General features: G+C 37.8%; 1 protein-coding gene across 9 annotated transcripts in view; it reads left to right on the top strand.

Moving 5' to 3' along the window:
* The window catches only part of rhea (Talin_middle and talin-RS domain-containing protein rhea), a 142,521-nt gene that overhangs the window by 51,278 nt on the left and 77,536 nt on the right, over positions 1-13,707 (top strand). For 8 of the 9 annotated variants that reach the window (XR_015838102.1, XM_088265982.1, XM_088265979.1 and 5 more), the window contains exons 13-18: positions 252-343; positions 1,274-1,362; positions 7,506-7,616; positions 8,484-8,622; positions 12,035-12,115; positions 12,661-12,785. Coding sequence is in view for 8 of the 9 variants with exons in the window: in XM_088265982.1 (XP_088122108.1) it covers positions 252-343; positions 1,274-1,362; positions 7,506-7,616; positions 8,484-8,622; positions 12,035-12,115; positions 12,661-12,785 (637 nt within the window). In the remaining variant the exon portion in view is untranslated. Of the gene's footprint in view, positions 1-251; positions 344-1,273; positions 1,363-7,505; positions 7,617-8,483; positions 8,623-12,034; positions 12,116-12,660; positions 12,786-13,707 lie in introns of those variants that run through there. The other variant, XM_088265986.1, reaches the window with a different exon arrangement.

Consider the following 13,707-nt stretch of genomic DNA (forward strand, 5'->3'; position numbering starts at 1 on the left):
GGAGATCTGCCTCCTGCCCGCACCTCGTGGACCCCCAACTAGGTGCAATAGCTCGTACTAGTCTCCTCTCAGCACATGCCCCAGATAGGACACCTGCCGGACCTTGATACCAGTCACCAACTGTCTCCCTGCTCTTGCTCTTTGGAGCACATTAGCGTTGCTGACCATATCGGTCCATGGAATATAATGTAGTCACATTTGGAATGCCTCTAACCGTTTCTCAGTTTATTTCATCAAATCGTCTTTTTCAGGGCTACAATTCTTCAGCACGAAACGTCCAAAATTGGCAAGCAAGTCAACACGGAGTCGCTGGCCAAGCCGGCCGTAATGAGGATTGCCGAAGGTTCGTAAAAATATCCAAATATTTATTTTTTATATTACAGCATTTTTTGTGTGTGCTCATATTTTACAAGTCTGGATTTTCACCACTTGAAGTTATTTTTACATTTTGACATCTCAAGAAGAATATGATAGTGTGGTTATTTACATGTCACAGGCTGGTTGAGTGATAACTTTATACGCGCGCAACATTCACCGTTCTACCCATGATATTTCAGGCATTTCCCGTATGTAAAAATAATCTTGCATATATCCAAATGAAAGGGTCTCTGCTAAATAAAAGCTTTCTCAATCCAACATATATGGCTCTAGTGAACTCACATGTACTGTGTCACAAGATTGATCATATATCTGGGAGTCACGAAAATTTGAGTAGTGTGATTGCCAATTATGGGTAGAATTGGCAAGTGGTGCGCGCGTGTGATGCAATCACTTGACCAGCCCTTGACAGGTCTTCAGCCCTGTAAAATACCCAGACTTTCATATTCTTCTTCCTCTAAGTTGAGATGTGGAAAAATTTTATGTAAATTATCTTTTTATTTATTTAATTTTTTGTTTGTTTTTTTTTTTCGTTTTTTCTCCTTCCGCCAATTCTAATTTCCGACATCACCTCCTGTGTTCCGATCTCTTACTATCCCACTTACTATGACTATCCCACTTACTATGACCATCCCACATACTATGACTATCCCACTTACTATGACTATGCCACTTATTATGACCATCCCACTTACTATGACTATCCCACTTACTATGACTATCCCACTTACTATGACTATCCCACTTACTATCTCACTATCTCACTTATTAACCCAATATCGACCATCCTCAAATGAATGTCCCTCAAACTCCCGATGGACCAATTGCAATCCTTCTTCCTCCTTCCTCCCCCCTTCTTCCTCTCTGCGATGACGCTCCGGCTCCCGCGACGCAGGCGTGAAGCCGTACAGCCAGGGCCACGTGGCGAGCGCGCAGTTCACCACAGTCTCCGGGCAGGTGAACGTGGGCCACGCCGCGCCATCGGTACGATATCGTGATTCTAATACAGTGGTTCCGACCTCGGGCTTCTGAGGTGTGCTTGGTCCTAACTAAACTAACTGGTCGGCGGTGCCTCGGTTTCTTCGTATCGAGCTTGCCATATTAAAGTTTGCTTCATTCTAACCTAATATTACTAAAGTGTGCTTGGTTTTAACCCAGCATTTCTAATGTACGCTTGATTTTAACCTAGCATTTCTATTTTATGCCTGGTTTTAACCTAGCATTTCTATTCTATGCCTGGTTTTAACCTAGCATTTTTAGTGGGTATTTGGTTCTAACTTAACATTGCCAATGGGTGCTTGGTTTTAACCTAGCATTTCTATTCTATGTCTGGTTTTAACCTAGCATTTCTATTCTATGCCTGGTTTTAACCTAGCATTTCTATTCTATGCCTGGTTAACCTAGCATTTATATTCTATGTCTGGTTTTAACCTAGCATTTCTATTCTATGCCTGGTTTTAACCTAGCATTTCTATTCTATGCCTGGTTAACCTAGCATTTATATTCTATGTCTGGTTTTAACCTAGCATTTCTATTCTATGCCTGGTTTTAACCTAGCATTTCTATTCTATGCCTGGTTAACCTAGCATTTATATTCTATGTCTGGTTTTAACCTAGCATTTCTATTCTATGCCTGGTTTTAACCTAGCATTTCTATTCTATGCCTGGTTAACCTAGCATTTATATTCTATGCCTGGTTTTAACCAGGCATTTTTAGTGTGTATTTGGTTCTAACTTAACATTGCCAATGGGTGCTTGGTTTTAACCTAGCATTTCTATTCTATGTCTGGTTTTAACCTAGCATTTCTATTCTATGCCTGGTTAACCTAGCATTTATATTCTATGTCTGGTTTTAACCTAGCATTTCTATTCTATGCCTGGTTTTAACCTAGCATTTCTATTCTATGCCTGGTTAACCTAGCATTTATATTCTATGTCTGGTTTTAACCTAGCATTTCTATTCTATGCCTGGTTTTAACCTAGCATTTCTATTCTATGCCTGGTTAACCTAGCATTTATATTCTATGTCTGGTTTTAACCTAGCATTTCTATTCTATGCCTGGTTTTAACCTAGCATTTCTATTCTATGCCTGGTTAACCTAGCATTTATATTCTATGCCTGGTTTTAACCAGGCATTTTTAGTGTGTATTTGGTTCTAACTTAACATTGCCAATGGGTGCTTGGTTTTAACCTAGCATTTCTATTCTATGTCTGGTTTTAACCTAGCATTTCTATTCTATGCCTGGTTAACCTAGCATTTATATTCTATGTCTGGTTTTAACCTAGCATTTCTATTCTATGCCTGGTTTTAACCTAGCATTTCTATTCTATGCCTGGTTAACCTAGCATTTATATTCTATGTCTGGTTTTAACCTAGCATTTCTATTCTATGCCTGGTTTTAACCTAGCATTTCTATTCTATGCCTGGTTAACCTAGCATTTATATTCTATGTCTGGTTTTAACCTAGCATTTCTATTCTATGCCTGGTTTTAACCTAGCATTTCTATTCTATGCCTGGTTAACCTAGCATTTATATTCTATGTCTGGTTTTAACCTAGCATTTCTATTCTATGCCTGGTTTTAACCTAGCATTTCTATTCTATGCCTGGTTAACCTAGCATTTATATTCTATGTCTGGTTTTAACCTAGCATTTCTATTCTATGCCTGGTTTTAACCTAGCATTTCTATTCTATGCCTGGTTAACCTAGCATTTATATTCTATGCCTGGTTTTAACCAGGCATTTTTAGTGTGTATTTGGTTCTAACTTAACATTGCCAATGGGTGCTTGGTTTTAACCTAGCATTTCTATTCTATGTCTGGTTTTAACCTAGCATTTCTATTCTATGCCTGGTTAACCTAGCATTTATATTCTATGTCTGGTTTTAACCTAGCATTTCTATTCTATGCCTGGTTTTAACCTAGCATTTCTATTCTATGCCTGGTTAACCTAGCATTTATATTCTATGTCTGGTTTTAACCTAGCATTTCTATTCTATGCCTGGTTTTAACCTAGCATTTCTATTCTATGCCTGGTTAACCTAGCATTTATATTCTATGTCTGGTTTTAACCTAGCATTTCTATTCTATGCCTGGTTTTAACCTAGCATTTCTATTCTATGCCTGGTTAACCTAGCATTTATATTCTATGCCTGGTTTTAACCAGGCATTTTTAGTGTGTATTTGGTTCTAACTTAACATTGCCAATGGGTGCTTGGTTTTAACCTAGCATTTCTATTCTATGTCTGGTTTTAACCTAGCATTTCTATTCTATGCCTGGTTAACCTAGCATTTATATTCTATGTCTGGTTTTAACCTAGCATTTCTATTCTATGCCTGGTTTTAACCTAGCATTTCTATTCTATGCCTGGTTAACCTAGCATTTATATTCTATGTCTGGTTTTAACCTAGCATTTCTATTCTATGCCTGGTTTTAACCTAGCATTTCTATTCTATGCCTGGTTAACCTAGCATTTATATTCTATGTCTGGTTTTAACCTAGCATTTCTATTCTATGCCTGGTTTTAACCTAGCATTTCTATTCTATGCCTGGTTAACCTAGCATTTATATTCTATGCCTGGTTTTAACCAGGCATTTTTAGTGTGTATTTGGTTCTAACTTAACATTGCCAATGGGTGCTTGGTTTTAACCTAGCATTTCTATTCTATGTCTGGTTTTAACCTAGCATTTCTATTCTATGCCTGGTTAACCTAGCATTTATATTCTATGCCTGGTTTTAACCAGGCATTTTTAGTGTGTATTTGGTTCTAACTTAACATTGCCAATGGGTGCTTGGTTTTAACCTAGCATTTATAATCTATAAAACCTAGCATTACAAAAGTAGGCTCTCTTCTCACCGGGCATTAACAAAGTGTCCTCGGTTCTAACATTATTATATGATCTTTCTTTCTAACCTAATATTACCAGAGTATACTTGGTTCTTACCTAACATTACCAATGTGTGCTCTGTTCTAACCTGGCATTACCAAAGTGTGCTCAGTTCAACCTGGCATTACCGAAATGTGCTCTTTTCTGACCTGGCATTACCAAAGTCTGCTGTGTTATACCAAAGAGTGCTCGATTCTAACCTGACATTACCAAAGTGAGCCTATTTCTGACCTGGCATTAACAAAGTGTGCCCATTTCTAACCTGGCATTACCAAAGTGTGCTTAGTTCTAACCTGGCATTAACAAAGTGTGCCTATTTCTGACCTGGCATTACCAAATCGTTTTCTCTTGTAACCTAGCATTACCGAAGAGTGCTCGATTCTAACCTAGCATTACCAAAGTGTGTCTAGTTTAAGCCCCCATTACCCATATGTGGTCGGTTCTGATCTAACATACTCTGAGTACAGTCAGTTCGGATCTACCGCACTCTGAGTGTGCTCAGATCTAAATCCACTCAGGTTTCTATAACCTCAGAACTGGCTTGCGGCGTCACAATTCAATATGGCGGCATTATTGATTTGCGTAGCCTGCTTTTGTATTTGAAAATGGCTATCCCAATAACAAATTGTGTTTCTCCTTATTCCACGCTCACCCCACCGCCCTCCGGAACTCCAGGCAGACGTGTAGGTATATATTTTGCACACTAACACTCGCACAATGCCGCACTGTCCCACTGCACGTGTTGAAGGGGTAAAACAGGGATGTGTGATGTCACCGCGGCTGTTTAATGTACGCGTGGATACTCGAATGGAATGAATTGTCTGACTGTCTGTTGGCTTTTGTATGCTGACGATGCTGTGCTTTTGACGAGGGTGTATAGTGTGTGCAAGAAAAGTGATTTGCTGATGAATTTGCGGCAAATCCAAAGTTATCGTTTTTGTAAGAGATGAATGTAGATAAGGGTGTAAGATAGTAGTAAAGGGAGAAATTGTATGTAGGTCTGGGTATGAAATAGTGTCATTCTCGTCTTGGTTTAACATTTTGAAAGGTGTAAAACAGGGATGTGTAATTTCACCGTGGCTTTTTAACCTTTTAACCGCGTTCACTTTGTTCCTGAGAGACGCCTGTGCGTGGCGGTATTTTGCCATTTTTGAAATGATTACTTTTATCATGTATTTAATTAAGAAACGATTTATTTTCCTAAACAAAAACGTTCAATGGGATTCATTGTGCCTTTTTGGTACTCTATAATACACATGTGTCACATTATTCTTGAAATATATCGTAATATAAACAAATTAGATCGTAACATAAATAAATCAAAGCACGCATCGTGTGTCACTCTTACCCACTGGCGATGCGTAGCGTCGAGAGTGAGACAGATATAGGGCATGATTATGGCGCGGACTAATTACCGACCTCAAGAAAAATCAGGGATCTGTTCTTTTATTTATCCTTGTGATGTTACAAATTATTAGTCAGATATTTCAACAGATGTCATAAGGCCGAGGATTGACGTATTATTTTATCCAAAGTTCCACACCATGAAAAAATCCCTCCAAGTTGAACTGAGGTTTGAAACTTGAAGTAAAGTAAAAACACAAACGGTTATGTCAGCTGCGTACGGAGAATGTTTTGTAAAAACACATACGGTTATGCGAGCCGCGTGGATCCGGTTAATGAATACTTGGATAATTGAAAGAAATAATCTATATTGGAGCTGGAATGAATTATCTGACTCTGTTGCCTTTTGTATGCTGACGATGATGTGCTTCTTGCCGATAGTAGAGAAGGGTGTATTGTGTGTTCAAGGAAAGTGATTTGCTAATAATGAATGTGCGGCAAATCCATAATCATGGTTTTTGGAAGAGATGAACTTAGATCTGGATTGGAACAGATAAATGGTTTCCTATATTTGAGAAGTAAGGAATGAAAGGTGAGTGGATGCCAGGAACAGAGTGAATGGTGCACTGAATCCAGTCGGAGCAAACTCGAGGAAGCTAAACTAGCAGTGCACAACGGGGTACTAGTGCCAACCCTTATGTATGGGAGTAAAGCGTAGAAGGATGAATGTACAGCAAAACCATGTATGGTAGATGTTCGAATGGTGAAATAAGGAAAGAATGCAAGGCTGAGGTGAGCGTTAACCATCAAACTAAGGAAGGTGTGTTGGGATGGTTCGGGCATGTGGAACCAATGAGTGAGGAAAGAACGGTCAAACGAATACATGTGGCAAATTCTGTTGGAAATAGCAGCAGAGGAAGACTTAGCGTGATAGAGTATGTCAAGTCAGGAGTCGGAAAAATCGGCGGGTATGTATGAGGCGATGTACGAATTTGGAAGAGGCGAATAATGTTTGCAGAGAGTGGTGTGGCTTTCGATCCCCTCTGCCTACCCCTGTGGTGAAACGGTGTGATGGTAGTTATAGTAGTAGTAGTAGCACCATTAACTCAGAGAAACTTAAAATAAGTACCATTAACATGTCAATCACTCCTTTCAATAACGTCATATATCAAAAAACTTGATTTTTCAGGAGATCGTTTTTAAAGTTTAAGAATATAATAAAATGTATTAAAAATAAATATCACGCCACATATTGAACTTTTAACTTTGCAACAGATCTTTTTGGGTAAAACCTGAAGGTTTTTTCTCCATTTGAAAAATATTTAGTAAATTTAAAAAAATAATTAAACAATACCTTTTCTTCAAAATGCGAAAACAACACTTTCTGCCCTGTTGCGGGTAAATATTAAGTTAAAAATATGCCGCTTTTGCTGGGATGTAGTACATTTTCTGGGCATTCCGAAAACATGCACATCTGAAAATTTACTATTTTTTTTATATAAGACGTTGAATGGAGTGCGCGAAATGTATAATTTGCTTTTGAAACGATTTGTGACTTTTTCAAATTGAATTTTGATCTTAATTTATAATATGTTTTTAATATTAAAATAATACACATTCGTAGACTCTCAAAATCAGTATTTGATTTTAATATTTAATATTTTATAAAAAAAAAACAACAACTAAAAATTCCCTCCTTATTCCTTTCTCCTCTTCCGCCGCCTCCGTAGTGTAATGGTCAGCGCGCTCGGCTACCGTACAGGAGGTCCCGGGTTCGATTCCCAGGGGGGGAGAGCCGTCGTTTCTGTCGGCAAAGTGTGGATTACGGGCGTCTCGTTGTCGCGGACTCTTGTGGACTCTTATCTGACTCGTGTTCTGATGATGGATCTTCAGGTGCAGCAGACCAGGGTGTCCAGCGTCATGAGCGAGCCGCAGAGGGCGCTGCTGTCCACCATATCCTCGGGCCAGGAGATCATCAAGCAGACGGAGATCGAGATAGTCAGGGTATGTTGCAATCACAAAATTTTATTTACTGTTATATACTGAAATAAAAAAAGGTAGAAAAACTAGAGAAATCAAGCAGTATAAACCATTGAGTGTCAAAACGGATATCAAACTGCTGGATTCAGAGTTTTCAACCTGTCAAATTTAGTTTTACACGGTTTTTAAACTTTCAAATTTAGTTTTACACGGTTTTTAACCTGTCAAATTTAGTTTTACACGGTTTTTAACCTGTCAAATTTAGTTTTACACGGTTTTTAACCTGTCCAATTTAGTTTTAAACGGTTCTGAAACTGTTGGATTTATTAATTTGTATATGAGAAGCGTCGTTTTACGTATGGTAAACTTTCGCAAACTTTGTGGTATGGTAATATAACACTATTCTCATCATTCACCCTTCACTTTAAACCGTTTAAAACCATGGAAAACAATATTCAATGGTTTATAAAATAAAATAAAAGCTTTGCAATACTACTAAAACGATTTTCACGCTGTCGGATACGTTATTCAACTGTAATTTGCTAGAGTACCGAAAGCAGATAATGGTAGTCAAAGAGTTAAAGTAACGATTGATTGAGCGATGCCCTATGCGCCAGTAGGTGCGGATATGGCTTGGAAATACAGTGAAACCTCTCATAAGAAGCATAATTTGTTCTATGTAGAATCTTACTCGTTAAACGAAACAAGTCCTGGCTCACGAGTGAATGTCGTGAAAAAGGGACAAGACACAAAGGCCCTTTCTCCGTAACTCATGCGAAATTCATCTTTTATAGGGAGCAACCTTTTCACTTTTTTTTTACTTGTTATAAGAGGTGCTCTTATGAGAGGTTCCACTGTATTTTAATTCATTGTTGTTGCGGTGTTGTCCAGGCGCAGTTGCCCGAGCTGGGCTCTGACCCCGCGTCCATGAAGTGGAAGGAGGTGACGCTGGACACCAACAAGCAGAACATCTCCTACCAGATCGCCGCCATGAACGCGGCCACGGCCCAGGTGGTGACGCTCACGTCAGGTAATCCATACGGCATCGCGATCCACTGTCTACGGTCACTGGCGCCTGTCAATGTCGGACGTGTCGGGCAGACGAATTACTATATCGGGTCATCGTATATTGGTCGGGAACTATAAAAAAGACCACTATTTCTTAAAATCTATTGTGACACGTGTTTCGATGCGTTATACGTCATTTTCAAACACCATATCGCCCACTCCTTTCAAGAACATCATAAATCAAAAATAGTCTATTTTTAGTTGTGAATACCTTCGGAATGCCCATAAAATGTACTATATCCCAGCAAAAGAGGCATATTTTTAACTTAATATTTACCCGCTACAGGGGAGAAAGTGTTGTTTTTGCATTTTGAATAAAAGGTATTGTTTAATTATTTTTTTTAATAAAATGAATATTTTTCAAATAGAGAAAAAACGTTCAGATTTTACCTAAAAAGATCTGTTGCACAGTAAAAAGTTCAATAAGTGGCTTATTGTTTATTTTTAATACATTGCATTATATTTTTAAACTTTAAAAACGTTCTCCTGAAAAATCAAGTTTTTTGATTTATGACGTTCTTGAAAGGAGTGAGCGATATGTGGTTAGAAGGACGCGATGATTTCGGACGATATGTTTTAGTATGAATTTATCGTTACAATGCCAAATTTCACAAAAGGTAATTTGAGAACACGCATGTAAAAAAATTTATGTAGTTTCTACCTATAATATATATAATAATAAAACCCTTATCCGCACCCCAATGGTGCATAGGGCACTGTGTCTTATAAACGCAGTGTTATCATGATCGTTTTACTTATGAAGGAAAGGTGATCAGCCCTCCGCTTCAGGTACCAGTCCAGGGTAATATTGAATAAATATTACAGTGAAAAAATCACTTACATTTATTTTTACCCCCCTTGGGAATCGAACCCGGGACCTCCAGAACGGTAGCCGAGCGTGCTGACCATTACACTATGGAGGCGGACGAAATTCTACCTATATGTTATTTTAAAGCATAAATTCTCAAATTTTAAGTAAAGTTATTATTGTAAAAGAATCATTAGTAAAAAAGAGTTTATCGTAAAACAATCATTCGTAAGTATAGAGTTTATCGTAAAATAATCATTAGTATGTTAAGAGTATAATAATAATCCGTAAGTTAAGATTTTATGGTAAAAGAATCATTCGTAAGTATAGAGTTTTATTAAAAAGAATCATTGGTAAGTTAAAATTATATCATAAAAGAATCATTAGTAAAAAAAAAATTATCCTAAAAGAATCATTCGTAAGTATAGAGTTTTATTAAAAAAGAATCATTGGTAAGTTAAAATTATATCATAAAAGAATCATTATTAAAAAAAAAATTATCCTAAAAGAATCATTCGTAAGTATAGAGTTTTATTAAAAAAGAATCATTGGTAAGTTAAAATTATATCATAAAAGAATCATTATTAAAAAAAAAATTATCCTAAAAGAATCATTCGTAAGTATAGAGTTTTATTAAAAAAGAATCATTGGTAAGTTAAAATTATATCATAAAAGAATCATTATTAAAAAAAAAATTATCCTTAAAGAATCATTCGTAAGTATAGAGTTTTATTATAAAAGAATCATTCGTAATTTAAGATTTTATCGTAAAAGAATCATTAAAAGTTATCGTAAAATAATCATTAATAACCGAAAAGATTATGGCGATATGGATAAATAAACATGTATGGTAATTCTACATTGCAGCGCTCTCGACAAACAATTATTGTTAAAAAAAAATAAAATGACGTCTTGTCAAATGGTTGAAATGAATCTTGTCAGTTGACGCCGGTGGACTGTAGAAAGTACACACTGGTAGTGGTTTCTCTGCGACCATCTGTATCAACTGCCTGCATATATAGGCGGGCGGGCAGGTACTGGTCCCAATTATGTCACCACGCGTTGTTTACACACTCCACAGTATACACCATTTCGCAACCGGTCGCCCTCGCTTCAAAACATTCTAAATTACAATTTGTTTTCTATTTCAAAACTTTTAAAATTGCAGTTTTTTTGCCACTTGAAAACATTCTAAATTGCAATATTTTTGTCACTTAAAAACATTCTAAATTACAATATTTTTGCCACTTAAAAACATTCTAAATTTGTATATTTTTGCCACTTAAAAACATTCTAAATTACAATATTTTTGCCACTTAAAAACATTCCAAATTACATTATTTATTGATTGGGCATTAACTTTGTGGAACGACATGATTATTTTGATAGTCGTATATGGTATATAAATAAAAATCATTAAATTAAAAGAAAATAAAAACTGTTTAATTTTAATAAAATTCTAAATTACAATATATTTGCCACTTAAAAACATTTTAAATTATAGTATATTTGACACTTAAAAACATTCTAAATTACAATATATTTGCCACTTAAAAACATTCTAAATTACAATATTTTTGCCACATAAAAACATTCTAAATTACAATATATTTGCCACTTAAAAACATTCTAAATTACAATATTTTTGCCACATAAAAACTAAATTACAATATATTTGCCACATAAAAACATTCTAAATTACAACATATTTGCCACTTAAAAACATTCTAAATTGCAATATATTTAACACTTAAAAACATTCTAAATTACAATATATTTGCCACTTAAAAACATTCTAAATTGAATTGTATTTATGGCTGTGATGATTTCGTATTACGGAATTCACTACATATTACCAATATGTCTCGTACATGGTTTTGATCGGAGACTGTGTACACACTAAAGATGACATTTATTTCAAAGCAAATTAAATATTTTCAGTATCAATCAGTTAGTGGATGAATGTGTTAGTTTTTTTTTTACAATATTTTTTAAAAAAAAGTTTTTTTTTAAAAAAGTGAATCAAAATACAAAATGTCCTCGTGAATCACTGTGAACTCTCACATGGAAATCTGTCATGTGAATGATTAATTTAAAGGTATAAATATTAATCTGAACAGAGACGAAGCATTTATTAATATGGAGAGAATATGAGACAAATTTATGAGGCGAATGTAATTGGAAAAAGGAGCAGAGGAAGACCGAGAAAAACATGGCACAATCAGGTATGCCAAATACTTGAAAACGGTCAGGTTAGGAGTCGTAATAATCGGCGGGTATGTATGAGGAGATGAATTAACATGGAAGATGCGAAGAATGCTTGCAAAGAATGAATGGTGTGGCGTTCTATTCTCTCTGCCTACCCCTGCGGAAAGCGGCGTGATGGTTAGTTAGTTTTTAGAATATGAGAGTAGGATCTATTTACTTATTTTGCATAGACTTTACATCACGGGGTCAAGTTGTAAGAGGGTATGTGTGAATTTGTCGAATTTCGGCGATCGAATAGTGGGATCAGAAAAGGAGTTGCGGAGGAAAAAGGAAATATCTAATACGATTTGTTTTTTAGGTCCGACTGATGAGGTGGACCACACGGCCGTCGGAGCGGCCATCACCACCATCGCCAGCAACCTACCTCAGGTCACAAAAGGTGAGATCCGATCGTTCTTATTTGGTGCATTAGGCACTGCGCCCATTTAGTTGTTTGTTACACAAAAGCCAGGTGGTCGGTTTAACCGGAACACACGGGAAGGATATGGATGGTATTATTACTACATGGGAAAGGAAATGGAGGATGAATAGCAGGTAGGGTAAGGAGAATAGCAGTATGGCTAGGGCGCTCGGAGTCCCATAGCCGTACCCGCACTAGCTTGGATGCTGCTAGTTTTGAACTCTCAATCTCACCCAACTGCATGAACCAAAATGGTGCATAGGGCACTGCATCTTATCGCTAAGAACAGGCGATTCAGTCGGTTGGGCCATGTATCCGCATGTCTCCCGAGAACTGTCGTAGGCTTGCCTCTTGGTCACAAGTGTCGGCAAGAACAAGCGATACAGCTGGCTAGGCCACGTAACCGCCGCCGAACTTTCTTCTTTCACAAGGTTCTGGGCTGGACCGCGTCCATTGCCGACAATCTGTCAGCAGTTCCCGTGTAATAACATGCTCAGTATATGTATGATGAATTCGCCTTGCAGGCGTCAGCATGATCGCCGCCTTGATGGAGGACAACGACAACGGAGACCGCCTCCTAGACGCCACCCGGAGGCTGTGCAGCGCCTTCAGCGACCTGCTCAAGGCCGCGGAACCAGAGACCAAGGAGGTGAGCGACCTAAATTATTACATCGCAGAAAAGCACGATCGTCGCTGTCGCTTCAAACTCGAATAACTCGCAGACCTATTTTAAATATTGCAATAGAGATGTGGCGAATTGTGAGTGAATCATTTGAGCTCACAACCTGACATATTCTGGTTAAAGTGATCACTGTATATGCTTGTAATATTTGCCAATCTAATTGTGATTGACAACCACGCTACTTAAATTTCAGAAGTCGTACACATCCTTAAATTCCCATCCGTACAATGTTTCTTGGCGTCTCTCGCGCTCTACCTAAAGTAAGCAAATAGAACGCTTACAAGCGTCGACCGTTCTCTGCCAACAGTATGGAAAAAGACCCTAATTATACTCTGGCAGTCTGCCGCCCGACCCTCAGTATACTAATCACAAGTAGCCGCAACACCCAATTCCCATCTGTACAATGTTTGCAGGCGTCTCTCGCGCTCTACCTAAAGTAAGCAATAGAACGCTCGCAAGCGTCTCCCGCTCTCTACCAACAGTATGGAAAAGGACCCTAATTATACTCTGGCAGTCTGCCGCCCGACCCTCAGTATACTAATCACAAGTAGCCGCAACACCCAATTCCCATCTGTACAATGTTTGCAGGCGTCTCTCGCGCTCTACCTAAAGTAAGCAAATAGAACGCTCGCAAGCGTCTCCCGCTCTCTACCGACAGTATGGAAAAGGGCCCTAATTATACTCTGGCAGTCTGCCGCCCGACCCTCAGTATACTAATCACAAGTAGCCGCAAAACCCAATTCCCATCTGTACAATGTTTGCAGGCGTCTCTCGCGCTCTACCTAAAGTAAGCAAATAGAACGCTCGCAAGCGTCACCCGCTCTCTACCGACAGTGTGGAGAAGACGCTTTCAAGTGTTTCCCGCAAACAATATATTAATAATGGGTGT

The sequence above is a fragment of the Brachycentrus maculatus genome, unplaced genomic scaffold (genome assembly GCF_059751285.1).
Source record: "Brachycentrus maculatus isolate JH-2025_06_01 unplaced genomic scaffold, ASM5975128v1 h1tg000259l, whole genome shotgun sequence".
In the NCBI taxonomy this organism is placed as follows: domain Eukaryota; kingdom Metazoa; phylum Arthropoda; class Insecta; order Trichoptera; family Brachycentridae; genus Brachycentrus; species Brachycentrus maculatus.